This window comes from Gymnogyps californianus, chromosome 8 (genome assembly GCF_018139145.2).
Source record: "Gymnogyps californianus isolate 813 chromosome 8, ASM1813914v2, whole genome shotgun sequence".
NCBI lineage: Eukaryota > Metazoa > Chordata > Aves > Accipitriformes > Cathartidae > Gymnogyps > Gymnogyps californianus.
Window position 1 is genome coordinate 25,526,316 of NC_059478.1, and position 25,742 is coordinate 25,552,057.

General features: G+C 39.7%; 1 protein-coding gene across 1 annotated transcript in view; it reads right to left on the minus strand.

Moving 5' to 3' along the window:
* TESK2 (testis associated actin remodelling kinase 2) overlaps positions 1-25,742 on the minus strand; it is an 81,628-nt gene that overhangs the window by 4,291 nt on the left and 51,595 nt on the right. The window contains exons 5-9 of the mRNA XM_050901340.1: positions 18,084-18,230; positions 8,337-8,419; positions 6,273-6,348; positions 4,514-4,597; positions 3,311-3,397 (exon numbers count right to left, since the gene is read on the minus strand). Of these exons, the coding sequence (XP_050757297.1) occupies positions 3,311-3,397; positions 4,514-4,597; positions 6,273-6,348; positions 8,337-8,419; positions 18,084-18,230 (477 nt within the window). The remainder of the gene's footprint in view (positions 1-3,310; positions 3,398-4,513; positions 4,598-6,272; positions 6,349-8,336; positions 8,420-18,083; positions 18,231-25,742) is intronic.

Below are 25,742 nucleotides of genomic sequence, written 5' to 3' on the forward strand. Positions count from 1 at the left end.
ACGCATTTTAAATTGAAAAGGTGGGAAGCTGTTAGATTCAGGGCTTGTGAGGGGTTTTGTTTGTTTGTTTTAAACAGCTTTCATAGTTCAAGGATTTCTTTCTGGACTCCAGTTATCAGTCAGAGATTATATATCAATGTTATTTCAAAACGTGCCTGAAGCAATAAGGATTAAACAGAACAACTTGGCTATGTCATTCTTTAAAAGTTTGTAATTCTTCCATCATCTCCTTGTGGCTTTAATTAAAACCCACCTACATGGCATTGCTGATTTTAAAGTTTAAAATGTTATATCTTTCCATCTGTTAATTAGCCTTACTACTTGGTGTACAGGTCTGTCTTGTGAGGAAGCAAGACTGGTTATATAATTTGACAAAGTAATACAACAGAAAAAATCCATCTTTGCCCAAGTAAAATATCCCCTCCCCCAGTCATCAGTATGTATTCAGTTTGTATTTATCAGTACGTATGTATTTATTCACCCTAGTAGAAATGGATTTCTAAACAAAGTCCAACACTAAAATTATACTACAGTGCAAGCAGCTTAATTTAAGTAGTAACTTAGAAGGCATTTCATAATTTTGAACATTGACCCTGTATATGTGTTACAGGTTTAACTACTGTAGGTAGCAACGTCTAATTCAGCAGCTGAAAGTTAACCTCATTACACTATTAAAAAAGATTCCGCTTGACCTGATTCCTGTTTCCAGCCCTCTAAAGGCTTTTTCAGAGCAGACAAGCCCAGACAGATCTCACCTCTTATACAAAGGGAACAGTGGTGCTTTGTACACAACAAACCCCAAAGACCTCCCTGGTACTGCCTTGCAGGTCCTACGAGATGGATCTGTCTGAAGAGAACTGGTATGATCAGCAATGCCAGAACACCTTCTAGCAACACAGGGTAAAGGGCTAAAAATTCATATGTACAGTAATACAGAACAAACAAATCACACCTGAAGAGCTCAAGAGCAGCAAGAAAGTTGTTCTAATGCAGCAACTGGAATTTCCTGGCATAGGAAAACATCCTTTTCTGCTTTCCCTATATCACTGAAAGAGTAGGGCAGGGGCAACACCAAAGCACACACTCTGTACTCTGACAAACTTACTAATTTGGGAAGCTTAGGGAGCTGTTGCAAGCTACAGAAGTAAGAAGAGCTCTCTGGCTATTTTAATTTGTGCTAGGTAAGATCCAGGACAACAGCAGCAGTGGAAAAGTGACTCGGAGCAACATTTGCCTCTTCCATCCCTGAGCAGTCCAGATTCTGCCCAAATGGAATAGAAGGTTCTTCCTCAAGGCAGCAGTTGCCCACAGCTCAGCTCGTGCTGCTAAGCTTTCTGCATGATCATACGTGATTATGTTTATAAGTATTCGCACAAGCAGGCTTATAGTTGTTGGGGAGCCTTAAGTTTTAGACTTCCTTGCATGTACTTATTTAAAAAAAACACTTTATAACAGCAAATTAAAGAAATTTTAATCCACTACTCATACATGTCAGTTTTTACTGGTTTTCTTAGGTTGTCCTAAAACATGTTTCCTGGCTGTAGAAAACCCCAGGGCTTTGCACATTAGTTCAGCTAATCAGCTGAGCTATACAGTTTACACTGTTTGTTGACCTATTAAATAATAAAAAGCTATACAAACGTCCATGTCTAAGAGCAAATTATCACACAGATCACCTATTACTGAAGCACAGCATGCTTAGGAAGACAGAAGAAAGCCTTATCTGTTCACCACCTTTTTCCTTTTACTAGGTAAGTGGTAAGTGAATTACAGCATGCCCCACACTGAAATCAGCATATGAATGGCTTGATCACAAGACAGTAATTTCCACTTTCAGTTCAGGGAAGGGACATTTCTTATACAGGAAGCAGCATTTGATGATAATCAGTAGGAGAAAATCTTTTTTCTCTGAACACACCAAATTTTTACATGAGGATGTAAGATCAGTCACTTCCCCTTTCTTCATGAGTAGTTTTACTCTGAATTTCACCTGTGCTGAAAAATTGCTTTGAATCATGCACCATGTGTTTGGATGCAGTATGGTTTCTGGAGTCTACAGGTGGGAGCTGAGATTTCCAAAGTCAAATCCGACCTCTAGCCAAACCCTTTAGTGCTTACGTATTCAAAACACTTCACAGACATGAGTCAGACGTACCACTGTCCTGGTGAAGCAAGCTCCGCTGTACTACCATGAAATCAGAGGAGTGAAGTAGCTTATCCAGAGTAAGTTCCACAAACATTTTTAGAATTAAATTACGCTATCTTCGGTGAAGAGTGGCAGTAACCCCCACCTGCTCACATCCTCACCTTTATACTGCTCTCCCCTTGAGCACATGCATTTGTACTAATACAAAGTCAAGAGAGCGCTCAGGACAAAAATAAGCATCAAGAGCATGGAGAGATGAGACTTTTCTTACAAACACTCACTTGGACACAGTGCTGGTATGGGCTCCAGCATGGCCTGGTTGCGGAGTCCCGGGCAAAGTTTTGTGCAATAAAATTTTTTAGAAGTTGCCTCAACTTAAGTTGTGCAAACTGGACATTCCCAACTTCAGCTGAATCTGGTAGAAGCTCAGGTTCTCTTACTTCATATAAACCAGTTTACTATACAAAGGTACTAGCAACCTCTGTTATGGGATAACCCACAAAAGAGATCTACTTCCTTGGAATTTTCACACTGAGGAGCCATGAAGGTATCCAGCACTAACTATCACAATTTTACTTGAATAATTGGCAGAAAATTTACTCCATATAGCGCATTGCCTATGGCCTTACTGATATTAAATCATTTGGGTGCAAGTTTGGTTTTTTGGAACACAGGCTAGGGATTTGGAGGTTTATCCCACTTTCCAAAAGGCAGCATATAGAAACTTTAGAGTCGTTTAGTGCCTGCTCTTGATTTGTTTGGCCCCTCTGTTTGTGAGAACAACTCAGAATTCTTTCTTCATAGCTCAGTAGGTCTGTACACAATAACAGCTGGATTTTGTCAGCCTGAGGGCCAGCCAGTGTCAATAGCATACAACTGGTTATGATCAGCCTGAGCAGCCTGCAAGAAGCTGTTCAGTGTGCCAGACCTGTTTGTTTGGCATGACAGAACACAGAATTGCAAAACCACAAGATAGACCTTTTTGCAAGGGGAAGGAAAGGGTTACAAAAACTGCAAAGGACTTTCTGGGTTATCAGAACGTATGCTGCTTTTATAGGAAGGCTCTTCAAGTCTCTTCTGTAAAGGCTTTAAGCTCTGTCTCAAAAGCCAGAGGGATTTAGAGAACTCCAGTTCAGGCCTCTGCCCTTCAAGTAAGATACTCACATTACAGCAGTTGAAGGCCAGCTGGAGGAAGTCAGGGGGACAGTCTCCCACCATGTGCTGGAAAGCATCATAATCTAATCCAAAATTCTGTACAAAAAAAACACAGCATAGAGATATAAATGAGGTCTGCTATCTGGCCCAAGGCATCTTCTTTTCAGGGGGTCCCTACATGGAGTTATCAGGAATAACCATGAACACCATCTCTCAGCAGCCACATACAGAGGATTTTGAGAAAACTTCATGCACACTCCGAACTGCAGCATTCCCAATAGGGATTACTGGATACAAGATACCTGTAAGAGAATGAGCTGACTTCAAAGCCCATCCTTCTTCCTGGACTCAACTGCAATCCATTGCACTTGAAATGTTGCCCGTGGGGATCTGGAAGCAATATCTTATAGTATGACGTTTCACCATGGTGACTTCCACAGTGTAAATTAACAGCCTGCTATAAAACCAGAGGCTTCGCTATGATGAAAATTTATCAATTAAAATCGTGAATTTTTCAGTGGATGGTAGTCTGGTAATACAAATTATCCAGTTTCTTAAATGCCCTTCTATAAAATCTGAAGGGCAGAGACACAAAAGGATCTCTTATTCACTGCAGTTCAAGACCTAAGCAATTTTGCATTTTCAGAACCGGAGGGGGATAGACAATTTGGAAGACGCCCCATAGAGGGCCAAAAGCTGCCCTGCAGATGGGACTCAACCAAAAGGCAACTGAAGAAAGTAACAAGTATCTCATTTGATTAGTCGATTCTAGGTCAGATCCACAGTGCTTAGCACAGTCTATGCAAAAATAAGGGTGAGCTTATTTTAGCTGCTGCTAACATAGCTCCTGCCCCTTTCACAAGGAGGGGCTGCTTAGTGGATGCAGTGTGCCAGAAGTGCTCTGTTCTGAATCTGGCAAGAATTCTACATGAGCTATCACTCTACAAAAGGAAGGTCACTGCAATACTCTCAATGTTCTGCCAGTTAAGGGCAGAAAGGATTTCCCATGAGGATTGCAGCTGGACGAAGTCTCTGTGAAAGTGTCTTCAGTGGAGCTTCTTACAGTAACAGCACAGAAAGCCTTTTACAGGCTATTTTTAATGTAACACCTATTCATCGTATCTTTGGCAGCAGTGCCAGAAGTTCTAAAGGCCAGCCATTATCATGGCATATTTACCACCTCCCACCAATGTTATAAACGTAACCACTTACCTCTGTGCGAGGGAGATAGTCTGGATCTGCCTGTATTCTTGCTATAATCTCACACAGAATTATACCATAGGAAAACACATCCGCCTGAGAGAGAAAAAAATAAATAGCCACATGGTTCAGCTATGAATACTCAGTGTTCTTATCTGCCACTGAGTTCCTCCTTACCCCAAATGGTTATCGTGAAACAACTAAACCAACACCACAGCCTTACACTAAGTAACTGCATTATAGCTAACATTTTCCATGTGAAGAAACACATGCTCACAGTAAAGCATTCTTGTTGCACAAACAGCAATAACTTTAAAACTCTTTCAAGAAAAAAAAGAAAAAACCCACCAAACCACTCTTAATTCAGCAGTGTAAAAAAAAAAAAAAAAACCCAAAAAAACAAACCAAAAACCTTCCTTGCATAAAGAATGGTGAAGTTGCATTTGATGTCTTACAGATGGGAGTAATTAAAAACATAGCCAAAACATGACATGCCTATATATCACTGCGGTTAGAAAGATGGGTTTAGAATACACATGAACACAGCTTATCCAGAACATTAATGCTGTTTTTAAGAAAAAATATATTCTTCTCTTCTCACAGTTCAGTACCTCTAGAGAAAACAGTGTCTTTCCCAAAGCTTGAGATATCTAGTCACACTGTATACCAGCATCAATTTCCGTTGAAATTTCCATGACACTTAGTAATCACGTATCTGACTACCCCTGGAGCTGCACAGTTCCTCAGATTTCCACCCACCTCAGTTTATCATGTAATAAAATTTAGGAAAACATGGAATACAAGCCTACAGAGCAGAAGCTGGCATCCCTCATCCCTTACATATCAGGCAGGCTTATATATCACCTTTCATGCTGATGAGGTACCAGACCTGCTTCCTCTTCAATCCTCCATGCCCTAGGGTTAGTGAAGAATGTGGCACCATAGATTTGGGTACTTTATTATTAATTTAGGTCAATTGGAACTCTTAAAAAAAGCTTTGAAATGGTAATCACTACATTCATTACTGAGGTAGCTACCACTTTCCTGCAAGTTAAAAGTACCACCAATTAAACAGATTATTGACTACTAGCTATAAAAAGGTACAGGATGTGGGCTTCATCACAGAAAAGCTGCACTTGCACGGCTGAGGTAGACTATGTCACACATGGGACAGAAAATCCTGTGTAAAGAAGAGCTTGATTGAAAATACTATTTCTAAAATCCAGTGTGATCTGATCCTCCTCTGAAAGAAACATTTCCCAATGCCACAAACAGGAAAACTTAGAAATACCTTTGGAGAACATTTTTATCCAGGTATCTTACCTTGAGAAATGTTGATTTTTTTAAATTTTTTTTTTTTTTATTAAAATAATTGCACAAGTTTACATACAGGCCTTTTACTTCTACCCAGATTTCACTAACGTATGGTCAGGGAAGCAACCTCACTACATTTCTCATGAGACTTGGTTAAATTAAGTTGTGTTAGGTCAACAAGCCATTACCATATTTCTGCTTGTGGGGTGTTTCAGAATGGAAATAGCGTAACAGTTAATTATGCTAAAGGTAATTCTATTTCCGTGTAAGAATCCACACCATGAATTAAAAATATTAGCTATTCAACTCAATCCCTTAGTCTGAATGACCAACTGAGTATAGAAATGTCACAAATGAAAACAACAATAATTTTAATATTATGGAAATTCTAAATCTTGTATACAGCTATTGAAGAGAAACATCTGACAACTAAAGTCCATTTATATCATGTACCTACCTTTTCATTGTAAGGTTCATCTCTGAGAACTTCTGGTGCCATCCAGAAGGGTGAACCCACCACTGGTAACTTCTCACTATATAGATATGGGATAGATGGGGGGAAAGGAGGGAGGGGGGTCAGGGCAGAGAGAGAAGAACCATTAACTAAATGCTCAGGCATTGCTACTAACTTCCCATAACTCCAAGTATCTGCAGAAACTTTCACCAGGGGGAAGTCGATACAAGTGGGTTCCATAACATACTGTATTTCACACTAGTTTCCTGCTGGAGTCACTGGAACATTCAGTAGCAGGAGGAGAAGGTGAAAGAAAGCTTCAATCAATTACTCATATTTTATTTCCAGTTTCTAAGTGCCTGGCCACTTTTAAAAAAAATTATATTTTATTTTAAGGTCAGGGCTGTTCAATAGTTTTGGTTTCCAAACTCTTGGCAGAGTTGGCTTCTTCATCTATATATAGAAAGGTTTGTGGACGTCAGTTTCAGGCTAGGTGTCAAGTTCTCCATTCATGCAGCAAGACATGCAGGTATCCATCCCTACATGTATACCAATAAGCAGCTCTGAAAGTATTCAGCACAGCCTGCTTGCAAACTGTATTTTTAAAAAAAACAGTCAAGATTGACCAGATTAATCCTTCAATAGGGAAAAATTAAAAGTAATCAGAATAGAGCCGACTTGAAAAATTTGCAATGTTTCCATATGGCCGAATACTCGGGCCTTAAGAAAGGCCTCCAGCTTGCCACCCAGCTGACCTTGAAGGAATACCTATCAAAAAAAAAGGCATCTCAAGGCCTCAGAATAGCATGGCTTGCTAGCCAGCAAAGTAGAAACAACAAATCTGCATTTGAAAATGGAGGTAAGACTAGATCAAATCAAAATGGTGGCTAATGTAACGATTTCATTATGTTGTTTGTTTTAGTATCAAGCTACCTCAACTTTAGCTATTACTGTACTCTCAGTTTTCAGGGCATCTCAAAACTGGGTATTAAGCACACCTTAAGGCACTTGTGGTTGCCTTCCTGATTTTGTGATGGGTTCGTATGAATACAGCTGAAGCTTTCAGCACCTTAAAGGGCAGAGATTCCACAGGAGCATACAAGACACACATTGGCTGTACTGATCAGTAGTTTGGAAATTAAGATGTTCACTTTGTTAAGCTTTTAGATCAATATTTCATCAACATTAATGCAAGCCTTCAGACCTCCCAAGATACAGTTTTAGGGTATGTGCAGTTTAAAAACAGTGCATAGCTGAGATCAACTTTTATTGTTTTCTTTGCAGTCAAAAGAGCTGGAAGGCTTTTATTTATTTTACGCAGAAGCGCACACGGGAGAAAATCTGACAGCACATTTCACAGCCAGGATACTCTGAAATACACAAGTCAATATACAGAGAGAACAATGAAATCCTTGTCCTTGATCTCCCTAACAGAAGAATGACAAAAGGACTATTTCCAATTGTGACAATAGCTTGTGACAGTCACCTGTGCATTCCTCAAATGAATTAAAGTTATAATTTCATCCTAAGGAGAGCAAAATGGTGAGCTACTGTTAGACAGTAATTTTAATATCTCTTTGTTACAAACCTGGATCTTAACAACTAACCCAGACGTTAAAGAGAATAATACTGGAATGCCACTGAATATTGTTTATGAAAATGGAAAGAAGCTAATTAAAGTTGTTTGGAATCAAAAGAGGACATTTATTACAAAATCATCCCAATCCAGAATGCTGGACAGTATTTTTGTGTTTGCTTTGTTGCGGTTTTTTTAAAACCAAAATTCCCAAGTACCTGCTCAGAAGATCTACTGAAAAGCTTGAGTTAATCCTCTACTCACTGGAACATTTTTGAAGAATAAATGTCACCACTAAATCTATCAAAATGGACAGTAATTAAGGCTGGAACATTTTAGTCATCCAGCCTGCAGTTCTAGACTAAAGACTGAGGATATTTTTTGCAAATTTTGTATCAGAATGCAACAATGGCCTCAGGGATCTGGCTCATTAGAGCTTCTGACCTGCAATCGCACTGCAACTCTTGCTGTATTTTCATCAGTTCACGTACCTGTGATCAGGAATTTTCTCTGCTAAACCAAAGTCTCCCACTATTGCTGAGTATCCGTTCTCATCATGTTTTATTAAGCAGTTCTGGAAAAAAAAAAAAACCAACAACAGAAGAGTTACTGTCTGGGCATGAAACCCATATACTTTATTTTTTTTACCCATATATTTTATTTATTTTTAATCTGGAACAAGACTACAAGATATTGTTTGGAAGACATTCATCTGTGAGAAACTTCTGTCTGAAAGCAACCACCCTTTTTTCCCCTACCCTCCCCCCTGCACAATCACGTCTGTCAAACTTAAGATGCTGCAAACAGCCTTACACTTCGTTAATAATCCACTTAAAAACTTGCTGAGAAAGCAGGCAGCCACAGGCAGCACGTACCCAGCTAGGTTCTAGCAAGAATTAAGATGCTTTAGCTCCCTTACTGTTCAAGTATGCAATACATGCTGTTCACTATGACACCTTAAATTTTCTCTTTACAATTTGCCTGTACCTGACCAGAATACAAGATCAGAGCAGACTCTAAATGCCTTTGTGTATTTTGCTACATTAACTACTGAAAAGGAACTCACTGCTTTGCAGTAGATTTTCATCAGAAAATACAAGATGTGACAAAGTTATATGTGCTTTTAAAGTCTCAAATAAAATTATTTCTTCTACAGTACATCATAAAACATGATATAAGGGAAAAGTCTAACACGGAAAAGCTGTCAATCTTTTCCTTTCAGATGTGCCCTCCGGTGTCAGGAGGGAGAGCAATTTAAGGACACACACAGATAATTCTGGTCTGGCAGCACCACATCACACGCAGGGTATTATTGATTTATTTTTGTTATTTATTTACAACTCAGAGAAATATGCTTTGACTATTCCAGTGCCGCATCTTTTCCCTTCTCAGCAAACGAATTGATAGCTGACTTCCCTAAGTTTTTTCTGTCCTACAATAGGTGGAACAAGGCAGAGAATTCATGCCCTTACCACATGCCTTGCTCTGTATCCTTCTGCAGGCAGTACAATAGCAGTGACAGGCAGCAAAACCACTGCCGACTCCTACAGAGTGGTACCCTGCATTAATTAGCTGAACAGCAGGAAACACTTTCTAGCTTTATTGTGCTTGGATGTACAAAAGCCCCTTGCTGACCCCAGAGCATTAGCTTGTCTGTATAATGCAACTACCAAGAAAAGTGAGTCCCTTGTCTAAAAGATCAAGTTCAGGTCATCACTGTTTACATTATTCAGAGATGATTGTGGCTCAGGCCATGAAGTGAGTTTTCTTCCTGCCAATTAAAAGGTTAAGCAAGCCACTCCTGCGATCATGTAAAGAAAATCCATGCCAGCCTCCTGAAACACATACCGGGCTCCTGAGATGCAAAGTTTTATTTGTTCAGCATGACTCAAGTATAGTAAGTACAGCTAGTTTGGGGATTCATAAACATGTACCAAGTTAAATCAACCATGCTTGCCCAAAGAGCAGCAAAGCTTCTCAGTTACGGGCTTTGTTATCTTTTATAAAAGAGCACATTCATTCAGCTTGCCTCTGTTTAAACATTTGGTCGCTGTAAGTGGACTTAAAACTGAGAAGGATAAAACTTTTCTGAAAAATCTTACTCAAATGATTCAGACAAGTGGAATTTCATTGTGTACCACACAGAAACAAGTCCATGAGGACACCAGAGATTTTGCAGTGTACAAGAATGCTGATACTACTTTATGCAGCAAAATATCAGGTTATTTTCTGCCATAGATTTCTCAGCAATTAAAGATGATTCGTAATTCGACATTTAAAAAAAAAAAAAAACTCTATGATTCATAAAAGAACTAGTTTTAAAATCTAGATTTCCTTCTTGCGTTACCTTTGACTATTTACATTTTGTTCATTTTGAGTAGCAAGACTGCAGTAGTTCATTTTACCTTCTGGGTTTTGTCAATTAGGGTTATTCTCCAATAACCCCTGGTCTCCAAAATTTCAGGGGAACATTTAAATCCAGACTAAGAACTATTTTCAACATAACTAAAAATCTGTAGAAACATTTCTACTGACCTTAAGATCGACAATAATTTACAGGGCTGCTTTGATACCAAAAGGAGGCTTAAATGCAACATCATCCTGACAGCAAATTTTCCCTCAGCTTCTTACCAGTATACAAGCACATCCCATTAGACAGGAATACATCACCAACTGAAGATGGACAATCTTACCCCCCACCAAGCCCCAGGCAGTCTCAGCTCTCAGGTACAGCACTGAACTATTATACAAGTAGATTATTCCTAGATAAATCATAAATTAGACCAATAGCGCATCCCATCTAGCTGCCAAGTGATGCTACCTGACAGCTCTGAGCTCCTTCCCAGATGAGCCGGAGCTGCCTGCAGCAAAGCTAGGCTCCCTTTCAGTGCAGGCCTTTTGAGAAACCAAACAGAGCAGACACCCCACCACTGTGGGGTCCAGAGGTCCTGCAGGAGAGGCCAGTACACCATGACAAGGCAATGAGGGAAAGCCTAGGGCAACTTTTCTGCTATCAAGTACTGATCAATTGTTCTGCTGTGGTGGGCTGCACAATGGTAAATGACATAAAGGAGGAAGCTATTCTCTCTCATTAGTGGAAGCTTGTCTTTTGTCTGCATATGACGAAGTGCTCAGTGTGAATTTAAATTCATTAGATACGTATTCCAGTACAAGAGTGACTTTTTTATTCACACTTAAATCAGGCATGGGCAGGTGACATGCACGAGACAAAAAAATGCCAGTGTCACTACAAATGCTCACTGTAGTGAAACTAAACTAGTTTAATTCAACCGGTGCAAATTTTTATGTCGCTAAGCACCAATTTCCTGGAACCCAGAAAGGACGGAAGCCTATTCCGACCAAAATCAGTAGTAAAACCCTTCTACGGATACCAGCATGGTCAGATGTCACCTTTCAAGCCTGTACTGCTCATTCAGGACTAAGTTTTGCAAATGGCAACACTTCATTCTGTGCTGAGATTCTCCAAGTGTTCAAGGCCAACCCTCAGCATCACCATACTCCTTCCCTACCCTTCCCACCCTAGTAAAGCCATTACACAACACTGCACCAAATCCACAGCACAGATAATTTAGTTACCAGATTTAAGATGCAATTCATAAAAAGGTGACTTAACACAGCAACTCGTAGTTCACGTGCACTCAATGAAAGACATTTCTAAGCATTCACATTCTACTGCCAAGATAAATCAGGATAAAAAAAAGGGACAAAGCTTCATTAGAGACTAAAAGGTTGAAAAGAGCTTTTAAATTTAAGCTAGGGGTGGTATCTTAGTAGGAAAAGTACAATAGAGCATACTGCACTGTTTCTTCTGACAAAGTGATACTTCTCAGTTTCTACAAAAAAGAAAATATGTGTATCAATTTGGTATGAAGAAGTTTCATTAATGGATTTTGGCCCAGAGATGCAAGAGTTCAAACCTCTTTCTAGTGCAGAGAGCCTGTCAAGCACTGTCTATGAGATGAAATGCCAAGCAGCTTTACAACACGGGCTTTAAGAAAATGCTTTTGACTTACTATTGCACTATTTGTATACGCTGCAAGGCAATAAAACACGACGACCTTCCCAGGCTTTCTCTTTGGACCTCTACAGACAGGGATGTTCTTTCCTTTGGCAGCTCACACGGTCAAAGAGGGCAGTATTTGACTTCAGTTGGGTTCTCGAGGGTTTTTTTTCCCCAAAATGGGGACCCCATCAGTCCTTCCTGAGGCAGTCTCCTAATAGAAGCAAGGAGCTCTGTACATGAGCCCTAAAGAGTTAACAGAGCTGTTTATGCAGACAGATGTGAAAGAACATAAAGCCCCCTTTGTGTTACATGAGCTTAACATCTGCTTTGCACAGCATAATCCTAAGACGAATGCAATATTCTACTCTCCCTTTTACATAAACAAAAACGAAAATAGACTCAAGAGTTTCAGAGTTAAAAATAAGTTGCTTAGATGAAGAAACCCCATCGTTTTATTTTACAATATGACATACCAGCTAAACTCCTCAGAGATTTTATTGCACTCCAGAAAATACAGGAACACTACTGCAGCGTCATTTGCAACCCTCTGATGACTGTTACTGAATTAAAATACTTAAAGGCCAATTGAGATGTATCAGCTGTTTTTAAAGTGCTATCCCCTAGAAGAAACAGTATTGACAATTAAATGTACAACAGGAAGTCTACAATACTAGATACACTTTTGAAACTAAAACCATTATGTTTAAGGGAGAGGCTCCATTTGGGTCCTAAAGTACCAGTAAAAGTTTAGTATTGCGACTATCATTAGAAATAATCATCTGTAACAGTTAATTTTTTCAGTGCAAGCCCTCCCCTGCAGTGCAAAATATCCAGGCGAGAGCTTACTCTAGCACAAAGGGGACCTTACAATCGCAGCAGCAAGTATGAGACTCATCAGACAAAGGTTCTGTTCACTGCTTGGGTTTGGTTTTGTTTTATTTTGTGTTAAACAAGCAAACAGTGTACAAGGTAGGAAGTCAGGGTATGTCACTTTCAAGCCCAAAGGCAGTGAATTTATGTTACATCAGATAATCCACAGTAATTGCTTACATGCATGATTCTGTCCCATAGTAACTGAGACTACTCCTCTCTCAGTGAAAGAAGGGTGAGCCATTATACATTTACTGTGAAGCGAAAGCAGATGTTGGCAGGAATACACATGCGTACGTGTGTGTGTATATATATATATGCTTAGAGATTAGAATTTCTTTATAGATTTTATCATCAATGAAGCTCACAATGTTCCCTATAACTGCTCACAACCTACTACTGATTATAAGACCTTGTTTTCAATTGTACATAATTCTACAAAACTAAAAGGCATTTGTTTGGGAGTTTGCCTGTTTGTTTTCAATCAAAAGCTTTGGTAGTGGGTTTTTGGGGAGGGGGTGTTCAGCTAAGACAGCTCAGCTGCTTGGGAGAACAAACTTAGAATATGTGTTGCAAGCAAATTTTGAAATAATGAAAATAAAAAATCCTCAGAAATATTAGCCTGTGGTATCATACCAGATTTGGCATGTTCTCAACTTGAAACGTGACGAGACCTCTATGTAAGATGCACCTTTTGCCACCCCTGCAAAAAGTAGACTAGAACAGGACATATGCTGTGTGAGGAATTTGAAAGAGTGAATAAGGCGGCAAGACAGAGCAGGAGTCCAAGCTAGGGGCTGGCAGGGACCAAGACCAGGGTCTTGAGCAAGGTTCTTGAGACGGGTAAAAAAACCCTGAAGACTATTACGAGGACATAAGAACTGCGGCATAGCAAACAGGTGGTGGTGGTGGGGAAACAGAGCTAGCCTGGAGTGGCAGAACAGGGGGAGAGCTAGAAATGGCTAAACATACTGAAGAGCAGAATGCAGAAAGATAGCTTGGATAAAGCATCAAGCAGGAGCAATAGGAAGAGGGTAACTGCAGTTAGCCAGACAAGGAGATTGAACAATAAGGTTGGGGGGCAGGAACTGGGAGTAAAAAGAAGAGGAAGAGCCTTTGAACAAGGATGAAAAGCCTGACCGGAGGCTGGCATTGTACAAGAGCAGAAAGGATTGGATAGTCACAGAGTAGACATGATCAGTCTTGGAAAAATGGGCAGACTCCTAGATGTTCGCTTCTCACTGCCAAGGAGTCTCTCTTGTTCCTCTCTCTATTCCGGCTCCATAGCAAAAACATGCAATGTGGATTAGTAATATTAATTAACAGTAGCAATAAATAAAAAATTTTAATTGATTAAAAATACTTCATGTATTAGTTACTATATTAAGGAGCAGACCTCTGCCATGAATCTCAAGCTTCTAATCCTGCAAATGAAGTGCATAATGCCATTGTTTTTTTCCAGTTTTTTTTTTTTTAAATAGGAAGTTGCACACAACATACATCAAAAAATTAATATTGCACAAAAGATGGGATGTAAAACTTCCTATGAGAACTTTCATTCTTCCCCTTATGCATATGCATTAAGGTAAAGTCCTTAATTACATCATCACACAGGCAGTTTTCCACCTGGCACCTATGTCTTTTAGTGCATGCAATGGATTCACACTGACAGTGAATTGGGACTGTACATGAAACACTTGACCACTATTTTCAGGACTCTGGCCACTCTTGCTACAGAAACAGTAGTGTGAAAGAAAGGCTGGGAAGAGATGAAAAAGAAAGCCTGGGCTAGAAATGAAGGTCTTCTGCCTTGTGGTTAAGACTATTGCAGTGTTGCCCCAGGATCTGGATTCTGGCCTTCCTCAGCATCACAGGAGGATTCTGTGACAAGGAAGCTAGTTTAACAAAATCTGTCAGAGATTGTTGCTAATCTTCTGCTTTCTCCGCCTCCAGGGGTCAAACCTGACTACTTTATAAGTGCTGTAACGCTTCCAACTGCCTCTGAGGTCAGCGAGCATATTGCCTTGAACTTAAACATGTGTAAAATGCCAAATACTCCCAAGTCTTAAAACACATAGCCAATATTCACCAATATTCTTGCTTTTAATCTGTTCTGATAAGGCTGAGTTTATTCATCTCTCTCATCTCAGAGATACTGTAAGAATAAATTCACTGATATTAGGGCAGTCACTGCTGTCTGGGCAGCACACTCTCTTCTAACAAGCACTGCCTCTCTCTTCGACAGAAGGGCAGCAGGAAGGGCACCAGTGGGATGTCAGGGCTGACATCCCCTGTGGGCTGCCACATCGACTATAGTGACCTACATCTGCTCTTCTCTACTGCTCTTCCCTCTGGCTTTCTGCAGTATCAATGCTGTTCTGCTACTCTCCACACGGTGCAATTAGGAAGAGGGATCACCCTGCTGTATGCTAATTGTCAAAACCACTTCTTTTTCAGCCTTAGATTGGCAGGGGACAGGAACTTTTCCTTCTTGAAGTTTTTATGCATCCAGTACACAGACACATATAATGCTACTGTCAGAGCAAGACAACTCTGCTGCCATAACTGACAGAATGAACTTTATGTATTCACGCCACTTGCTCCATTAGAGGTTTGCCAGAAACAGAAGAAGAAAGGCAGAAGTATGGGTCTAAATTAATCCCAAATAATTTTTATAGTAACATTCATATTAGAGGGATAATTTGCAGTGGGCTATTGTGTTAAGTGTAATAGGTAAAGCATGGAGACATTCCTGCACAGAAAGTCTCAGTTTCATTCTGTTCATAGTTCAGTCAAGGCCAGCAAGTTTCCTAGAAAAATACCTCACTCTCCCATCCTGCAAACTCAGTGTCTGACTTTTGCAGACATCTAAATCCTTGTCTTTGCCTTCATTTGATTAATAAAGCCATCACATCAATTACTGAAGTTTACTGAAGAAAGAACAATATAGAACAGTATTGAATCTGCCCTTGTTCAGTCCAGGTCACAAGTTCTCTCCCAAGGAAAGAGCCCATCACATTTTCCTTCAGCTTGCTCACACATTGACTATTTACTAGTAAGAATGAAGATGACTCATCCCACCACCAGTACAAACCTGGTAAAATACAAGGCATCTCCTCAAGCAGTAGCCAAAAGCCACAGTCTGAGAGTTGAAAATTTTGGTGACAGGTTTTTGCTATGGTTATCATCTTAATTTTTTTGCTTTGGAACAAAGTGACTTCTTTAAAACTCAGCCAGCCAGCAGGGCAAACATTTGCCCAAAAGGAGAGTCATTTGCCCAACAGGTTTAATTTTAAAGTATATTTCATCAATACAATAATACAGTAATAAAATTCACAAGTACCCAGGTGTTTAAGGCCAGGTGTTTCATCTACTTCCCTTCCCAAACAGAACAAGCAAGTGCATACATCACCTCAAAATACTTAAAAAATTAAATTACAAAAACAAACAAAAAAACCAACCCAAAAAACCCAAGAAACTGGAAAATACAGAATATAGCTGATGACAAACTTTTATCCTGACAGCTTCCAATGTGACCCACACAGATACTATACCTTTAATGCTAAGAACCATCCAAATATAGCATAACTGCTAGTAAATTCTTAGGGTTTGGTTTAGTTTGTTGTTTGTTTGTTTTTAAATAACCCTTACTACTTCCTGTGGCCACCAGTGAGTTTGCTATTGCAGTGAAATCATGCACTCCTCCCAGCGGGTGTGTTTTCTAAACAATTGACATTCAACAACAGATAACACTGAAGCATTGGTAGGGCAGCTCTGGAGAATGACATACAATTATGTAAAGCTTTGAACAAAGGCATTCACAGAAGTCTCAGGAAATGGATTTTCATATGACTAGCCATCACAGTACATCTTACAATAAATGCTGCAGGCACAGAGTTTTCCTTAGTTACTTTGGTTCCTTGCAGTAACTCTACTTCCCACTCTTGAATGTACTAAAATACATCCTGAACTGAAAAAAATTTAAAAAGGGGAACACCAAGTTATGTTTTCAGTTATTTTTACGCATCTCTTATCTGCACACTCCAAGGTGACTGGAGTGTATCATGTCAAAGTGACATGACTCCAAGTCTGGGCATTTTTCCTAAATTTGATATTCTTCCTTGCAGAATTCAGCACCTTTCACTTGAAAGGACACCCAAGGAAGTATTTTATGACTTCACTGAAATACTTCTTTCACCTACCAGTTGAACTATTTTTTTTTCCCCTTGGCTAAATGCACATTCTTCATCTGTTTAACACTGCACTGAGGTAGCTTTAAAAAAACCTAAAACTGGATGGAGGACTAGTAGTCACTTGCATTTGCAAACACACTGTGCTGTGTTTTTATTTTTAAAAGCTGTTTCTAATCTTAAAAAATAGTTCCTTTTAGGCTAAGATAACGTTCTTCTGGATGGTTTTGATTGAAGTGATGTTATGAAGCCTTCCCAAGAACAGTTTTGGAGTACTTTCATGTTGCAAGTCCCCAGTGAGCTTAAACTAGCTCATTAGCTCCAGACAACAGGACAGACAAGACAGCAAAGCCCTCAGCACAGGCTGCAATGGATGGCAAGACCCAGTGTGAATACTGGGACAATTTGTTCACAGAGCTTAGTGCTCCTATGTCAATATTTTTAGCTGAGCTTGATTTAGCTAGCTACTTCAGCCAACTAAATTCATACAAGTTGTCACCAAAGCAGTTAAACAAAAAACAAACAAACAAAAAAAATCTATGTTCATTGAAAACTCTGCCACTGAAATATCATGCTGGAGGAAATTTTGAAATCTGAAAATTTTAGGTAAACTGTTTTGATCTTACTGACTTTAGAAATTAAAAATATAAACCAGGATTGTGGACAACACTTAATGCTGAATTAGTAATGAAAGGTTACTCTTCCTACTGAAGATTTGTGAAATACATGGGGAAACAAAAACAAGGAGATTTTAAAGCACGTTTGTAATAATAATCTCCTCAATTTGGGTTCTTTATACAATTGACCTGTTCCAAATGTTAGACTGTTATGCTTAATTATCCAGGGATTTAAATACTTTACTGAACCATAATTCAGAACTAAAAAACTCTGCAGCTGCTTTCTGAGAAATCCTAATCTGAACTCATTTAAGGAATGACCTTCCTTCAGGATAGTTATTTCTCCAGTTCCCATACAAACTATCAACATGTTTTGAGGAAAGTTTTAATACTATAAACTGTATTTCAATTTGTTTCCCAAAATGTCTTAGATCACACCTTATATAATAGCAGTTCTCTGCTGGAAGGAGGAGAAAGAACCAAACAACCAGTTATAGTACCTTCATTAAAAAGTTCCCTTAATTTTATAAATGGTACCTTGGATGTAAGGTCTCGGTGGAAAATGCCTTTATAGTGAAGATAACTGATTCCCATAGCAATGTCATATGCCAGTTTCACCCTCACTGTCCAGGGCAGATGCTGGTTACTGTCTAATAGCTGTTCCAAGTTACCACAGTTGATGTACTGAAAAGACAAAACGACATTTGTAATTAATTATTTAACTTCATATATTGTCAGGAATGTAAAATTCATCATTACACAAGCATCCTCAGCTCAGCTACACATTAAAAGTTTTTTTTTTTCCCCTTAAGGGCTAGGCAGGCACAAAGTTTGCAGATCAAGAGAGGTTGAAAATGTCTCCCTTCACCACCTGTACCAATCTATTTATGTTAAAGATGCATGCAACAGCCACCACTGCATTACCTCTATGGTATTTAAATACTGGTATTTAAATAGACCCTTCTGAAACACCTACAATATATCATCACCCTTTCATTTCAGTGTGAGGAAAATAAGGGCAAAAAGGATGAAGAGCTGGCTCCCATACAGAATAAGTCAACAAAGAGAGGGCTAAGTATCCAAGTGTAGGTCACGGAGCCTGATCAAGTTCCCAGAAATCAATTCCCTAAACTGAAGCAGCATCAAAGAAAAATATTACAACATGTTGCTGTAAGTTACATATTTTCACTGCTGTATCTACAAGTCCTAATCAGCAATCTGATTCCCACTGTGTTCAGTACTACATCAACCCCATCCAATGGTAGCCCTCATGAAAAGGAACCTACATTAAGTGTAAGATAAATGCTACAAGAGACAGTGAAACAAAGCAGCACCCAAATGATGCTAAGTAATATAACCCAGGGTTAAGATACGGCAGCTCCACTGCCCAAATAATCATTACAGCAACACTGGGCTTAAGCTTTACGTATAGACCCTTTATACCACAACAGCAGCTATGCCATCTTTGAGTAGCTTCTTGTTTCACTCCCAGCTCCAGGCCCCTCACCAGTGACAAAGCAAAAAGACTAGCTCACTCTGGAGGGAAAATCTGGCAGCAATGCAGTGACTTCTCTCAAGAAAATCCAAGTGAAGCAGACAGGATAATTTGCTCCCAAGCCTGGTCCAAATATGTAACAGTGGCAGGCTGCACCAACTTTGCTCCGTTGTGCCAGGCAGCTCTCCAACTCTCTCTCAAGAGGCTTTCCACTTTCCTGTGTCATTCACCCGGACAAAACATGTGCCACCATTATAATGTTAAAATAAAAATCGTAATTGCAGCTCTTGTTATTGCAGAAACTTTGAACTTGCTTGTATTTTGTTGGGCTTCTTTGTGTCTTGGAGCCTGGGGCACAAGGCAAACGTGAAGCACACACCATGCAGTGTGGATGCAGCCGATCTTTTCAGTCTATGCACACATAAGCCAGACTCTTCCAGCAAGTCTGGGAGTCATGGCTCACGTCCTGGATAGTCTACAAAAACCAGCTTCTTCCTTACAGTCAGGCTGTGTCTTCTTCTGAGCTCATCAGTTAATTCTGAAAACTTTTTTCAGCAGATACACAAGTTTCACAGGTTACTATTTAATGAGGCTAAATTGTTCGGGCAGATGATGCACAAACCAATTTTAACTGACACAAAGCTTACCGGGAGGGGGCACCACAAAGCGGCGTGGGGCTCCACTGCTCCCCTCGGCTACGCTGCACATCCCTCGGGAACTGGGTTCATCCCAGCCCATGCACAGTGGCACATTTCACTGGCAGTCCAGGACGCGAGCCCTCTCTCTCCCCCGTCTCTCTCGCAGAAGCTCTGTCGACTGCTGGACAAGCCGGGAAGTACACATGCAGCACATGGACACAGCGGGCACAAAGCATCCTCACCCTCAGCATTTGCTTTTCTTGTTTTAAATAGGAACCTTTGGCCTGATCACGGTGCTGTGCATCCACCTTTTGTCCTTGAGCAACAATCAAGGCGAAGGGCGAGTACAAGAGTTACTTCTTTGCACTCAATGTTCTTCGAAGAATGACTGACAATTAGCTCCAATCTGGGCCAGATTTCAGAGTTGATATCAACTACCTTCTCATATCAAAGGAGGCAATCCCACAAAAGGTGCCCGGGTCTAGGAAATGCTCCAATATTTAGCAATTTCATGTTCTTATGACTACTTAAAGATGCTGTTTCATATCTTTTGCATTAGACTAACAGCAGGAGAGAGTGCAATGATATACAGGAAAGGATTTCAAAATAAGGTACAGAGAAACGGAATGCTTCCTCATATTGACTATTTCTAGACCAAACAGGCAAAAAGTATTTGTATTTTACAATTAGGCAAGGAAAGCTCTTGAACTCTAGAGAGTAATCTGACTGACATTTTAAAATGCACTGCCCTGTTCTTAAGTAATAAAATTTTCTATCAAACTATTCTCTTTTGTGCTGAAGTCAAGCTAATTTAATCACTCAGAAATTTGTGCTTAGTGCGTATCATTTTGCAAAATAAAATGCCTGCTGGCCCCTCTCCAAAAATGAAGGCAAACAAGACAACACCAATGATAAGAATCAAATGTTTAGGACTGCTATAGCCCAGGCACTGCAGCTGGGGGGGGGGAAGGGAGTTGATCAGATGACTACACTGGAAACTAGAAATTGCAGGCTGGTGCAAGCCAGAGACCCAAAACAACCTGTCCCTTATGCTAGGAGTTTGTGTGTCAGGAGAGCGGAGCAGCTCTGGAACAGGTGACTCAGAGGCTATGCAATCTCCATCCTTGGAAATTTTCAAGACTCAACTAGACTGAGCTGCAGCCAACCTGACAATGTTGGAAACAATGCTGCTTTGAGCTTTTCCAACTTTGATCTTTCTTTCTCATTGCTTTTATTTGAACTCCTAAGGGAGCTAGATGACCTTATAGAGCACTCAAGAAAAAAAAAAACCAAAACATTGCTCAATACCATTCAATTTATTTTTTTTTAAATCACAAGTTGCTAGCATGCTTAAGGAAAAAATGCTGAATAAGATTTCTACATTAACTTCATATATATTCCCAGCCTCCTTGGAACAGCGCAAGCAGCATAACTCATCCAGTTATGTTCAAATCAGAACAGTATTGACCAACCTGGAACAGAAGGCACTAAAGCACCTAGTTCAATAACCCCATTATAAAGTGACACTTACCAATTATCTCAAACCATTTCACCTTTCTGACTGGGCAATAACAGACCACCCATATAGCACTACCATACTTGAATTCATTGGCAAGAGAATGCAAGGGGGAAGGGAATCACTGGCCTGGCTTTCTATTTTGGTTAGGGTTAAACTGTGCCATACCATGACAGTAATTGCTCCAGAAATGCTAATAAAATAAAACAAGCAACCTATAAGAGTATTGACATACCTACTGAAATGTGACAATAACTAGCTACTATTTTGAGCATGCTCATGCTTTCCTTTTCAATAAAATAGCCTACTGATTTGATCCATTGCTGCCATACTAGTTAAGTGCATCTACTATATCTATTCCCCCAGCATCCTTCCAGTTAAATTGGCTTGCAGGGTCATTAAGCCATCTTAACTGCAAGGACTGGATTCTAGCATGGGCTGGGTGAAAACTGACGCACAGATAGGACACAGCATACATGAGCTGCAAGAGCAAGAATCAAACCTGACTCTAGCATACATACCAAACCCACTAGGCCTCCTATCCGAAACTGCCACCTGGCAAGTACTCAAACCTCATCTATTAGAGATGTAAGTTCTGGTTTTGGCTCTAATTTCTAGTGTACTTCTATGAAGCACAGCAGGCTAATCATCAAGTGAATAACTGAATTAAGATTTTCCTATAGACATCTTGAAGACTCCAGCTGATCTCAGATTTTAGCTGGCCAGCAGCTAATATTTGCATGCAGAGTCCTGAATTGTCCCTAAAGCAAGCACCCCACAGACTTCAGTGCTCCGTCAGTGTCACATAAGTAATCCAATTCTTCCGGTCATTCAGGCTGATAATGCAAACAGCCAGCCTGATGGCCTATTTTTTTCAGAGCCCTTCAACAATGCCTTTTCAGAATAGACACAAAATTATGTACACTATTTCCTAATTGCCAGTGCAACTGAAAGAAAAATACTTGTTCTCAATCTCTTACTAGCACAAACCAGCTCTGTGTGGTAAGAATATCCTAAAGGATAGTAAGCGCACCTCTCCCAAAGAGAATACTGGATTTTATTTTGTCCCTGAAACATTTCAATGCTGGTACAGTAAGGCTACAGTGCACACATCATCTCAAAGCATTATTCTACTGCAACACCAACAGCCATTGCATAAGTGTACAAGCAATTGGAGCAGAGATCTGATGGGGCTACAACAATGAAAGCAAAGGACACTACATTTCATAAAGAGACCTCACAGCTAAATGGAGCAGTGTTCAGACCTTTTCAAACTCTGTATCATCAGGTTGCAGTGAAAACAGCTACCCATTATTCCTACTGCTAGCTTTTTGTCATGTAACAGGACGCCAACAGTCAGTTTATCTGGTTGCCAGAGTCTGAAAGTAACTGCTTCAGGTTGTTTATTTTTGCATTTACTACAACTTAACACAGCAAATTGAACCCTGGTTTAAAAGACCATTTTAGCTCACAGAAATATTCTTTTCCTACAAATTTATCCATGGTAAGAGTTCATGCTTTTGTTGCTAGAACAAAACTGTATTTGTTACACCTCTCCTGAACCTTATGTGGAAAGAAAGCAGTAGCTTCTTCGAAGGACAAGTTACCCAGAAGCTCAGCCAAGCATAGGTGCTTTCTGGATCAAAGATCATTGAGGAGGCTTCTGATGTTATAGCTTAATGCTATGAAATGCAAAAGCAGCAGTATATAGCCCTTTCCCACACAACAGTCAGGGCATAGGGAAACATGCTATTCTAACTTAAGAACAGGATAATAGGACTGCTTCCTTGCAAGGCACTTGTAGTCACATTATGAGACTCAAGCACATGAAATGAGGAATGGAATGAAATTCAGCGTATAATGGTACTTACACATAGCATTACATGCTTCATTTTAAGAGACTAATACTGAACTTCAGCTGTCAGATTTTAGCCTTCAAAATTCAAAATAAAGGTTTGAACACACTAATATAAGAACTAGAAGCTTTTAAAGAAAAGGCACATCAGATTCACATGATGCCAGCAGTTATTGCTCAAAAACAAAGACTCCAAATATTGCCAAGCCTGAGGGGGAAGACTGAAGGGAATTGCGGAGAGTTTTCAATGCTACTTTGAAAACCAATGCTGTTTCAATATGTAGTTCTAATATAAATAAGCCACCAGATACTGCACAGGAAAGCCAGAAAAAAGATGGCCTGCTATTTACTCAGCTATAAATGTCACTGCTTGCCATTTAAAAAGCAACTAATAACCACAAGACACCCCTATACGGTAGCCCAAATGTTGCCAAAGGCAACGCATTAAGTAGTTAAGAAAAGTAGGTGTGGAGAGTGCATTTAAGATGACAGACCAAATGAGGTAAGAAAAGAATAAGAGCTACAAGCAAACACTGAGATAGCGACAAATGAATATACTGGAGAAGCTGAATGAAAAACACAGTCAGAGAAGCAGGAGGAAAGAGAAACTAGAATCGTGGCTGTAGCACCTTCAGTGAGGAGTAGTAAGAGAGATGTCAGAGCAAAAGCCAGACTAAAAGTTGGACTTAGTTGGACTCTAAAGGGAGACCTGGAAAGCAAAATAATAACATTGCAGACATTGGCGACATACATTGAAGCAGTGTCAAAAGAGACAGAGCTTGCATATTTGTATCATTTCTAATGCTGGAAAAAGGTAACTCTCATGCCTAATAAAAGAAAGTTGAGACCTTTTCACTCACTTAGCTTTCTGCAGAAGTTCAAAGAAAAGTTTTAAACCACCCATTTCAAGGAGGACACAACCCAGTCTTCGGTTCTCATATGCTTAACAGTCATCTGTCACACTCAGCACTCTCTAAGTGACTACTTTGAAGGCTTCTGGCTGCAAGACAACAAGCCAATGTACCCTTCTGCCACAACTGGCATAATTAGCTACAGGGGGAGGACTGGAAATTTCCTCGTCTCCCCCAACTGTTTTCATTAGCTTCAACTGTGCAGAACTGGAAAAGAAAGACAGTATCAGTATGTTCAAAACTACAATATGAGATACTACAAGATGATACCAGCTTAAACTGACTTTTTTTTAAGTTGGTTCATAGACGTCCACTTGTTAAAAAAAAAGTTTAAAAATCTACAAAACCACCTCACCCAAGTACCTCTGAGCATAACCTTCCATTTCCATTAAATATCTAACACATTGATTGTACCAAACAAAATAAATTAAACATTAAACCAGAACAATTTGGATGTTTAATTTGGGCTGTACGAGTATACTTTTGAACAGCAGCTGAACTAATGTTGCCAGGGAGAAAACCACAAGTACTGAAAGAGTCAGAACATGCAGGTGAAGCAAGCACATTTCAGAACAAAGCTCAAACTTTTTCATGAGAGACCAGAAGGGCTCAAGTGGCTAGGAAAAATAGCCTGACTGAAAGGACAGAAGAAGAGCCAAAAGTCCTCCTCTAAAGGCCACTTTTCTTTCCTGCTCCTCAGTTGCTGAAAACCAAAGGAAAAAAAGGCTGTAACCTAAAGTCAATTTCTCTTCTGCTTTTTAACCAATACAAACAATTCAGTTCTTTAATAAAAAATTATGTATTTTCTTTAAAGGTGTTAACCATTACAGGATTAAAATAATCTTGCTTTAAAAAGTGTCAGCTATTCATAGAGGAGAAGGCAAGCTTCCTCATGCAATTGCCATGGCCTGGTTACTCATCAGAACTCAGAACCAAAAGCCAAGGAACGGAACAGATCTACCTCTGTTTCTTCTTCCGTGTCAGTTGTGGCATTGATTGATTCACTGGCTCCTCCTCCTAAAAGGCATGTACAGGCATGGCTTATTTTATAAGGGCAAACAAGAATTAACATGCACTAACTCAGGAAGGAGCTGTAATGAAAACCATTTGTTGCATTCCAAATATTTAAGTGCCGGCATGGAAAAGAATATGGCAAGATTTGTCTTCCTTTAATTATCTACATCAAACAGCTCTTATGGTCAGCATGCTGAATTTATCCCTTTCCTGTCATTCCATTCAATCAAAATTTAATGTTCGCTTGCTTGCCTGCTGCTAGAAACAAATTACTGTAAGTAAGGCTTCAACTGCAGGCACATAGCAACAATGCACTATTGCAACCCATACGTATGAAGGGTTTGCAATACTTCAGGAAATAAGCTTATCTTGTTGGAACCGGAAAACACTCCCAGTATATCTATACAAACTGACCTTGATAACCATTTTTCCTGTAATTATATTAGTAGAAAAAACAGAAAGCAAAGAAGGCCTAACAAAAAAACTGCATTTATAATCTGAAGTCACAACCATTTGGGTTCTAAGTAGAGCCTAGTTTCAGTGCAGATAAGAATCTGGGATATGGCAAGCTAGCAATGGCATAAATTAGCACACAGGCACAGAAGAGAAAGCACCTTGTTGCTGACACAGGCAAGAGAAACAGCATCTCTACAATAACACTTCTGTTAAGAGCAGAAGGCTCTATCCATCATGACAGCATTTTGAACATACTACACACTCAGTTCTGCCTAGAGCCAAGCTGTAGCCCCTGACAAGGAGCTTCTTAT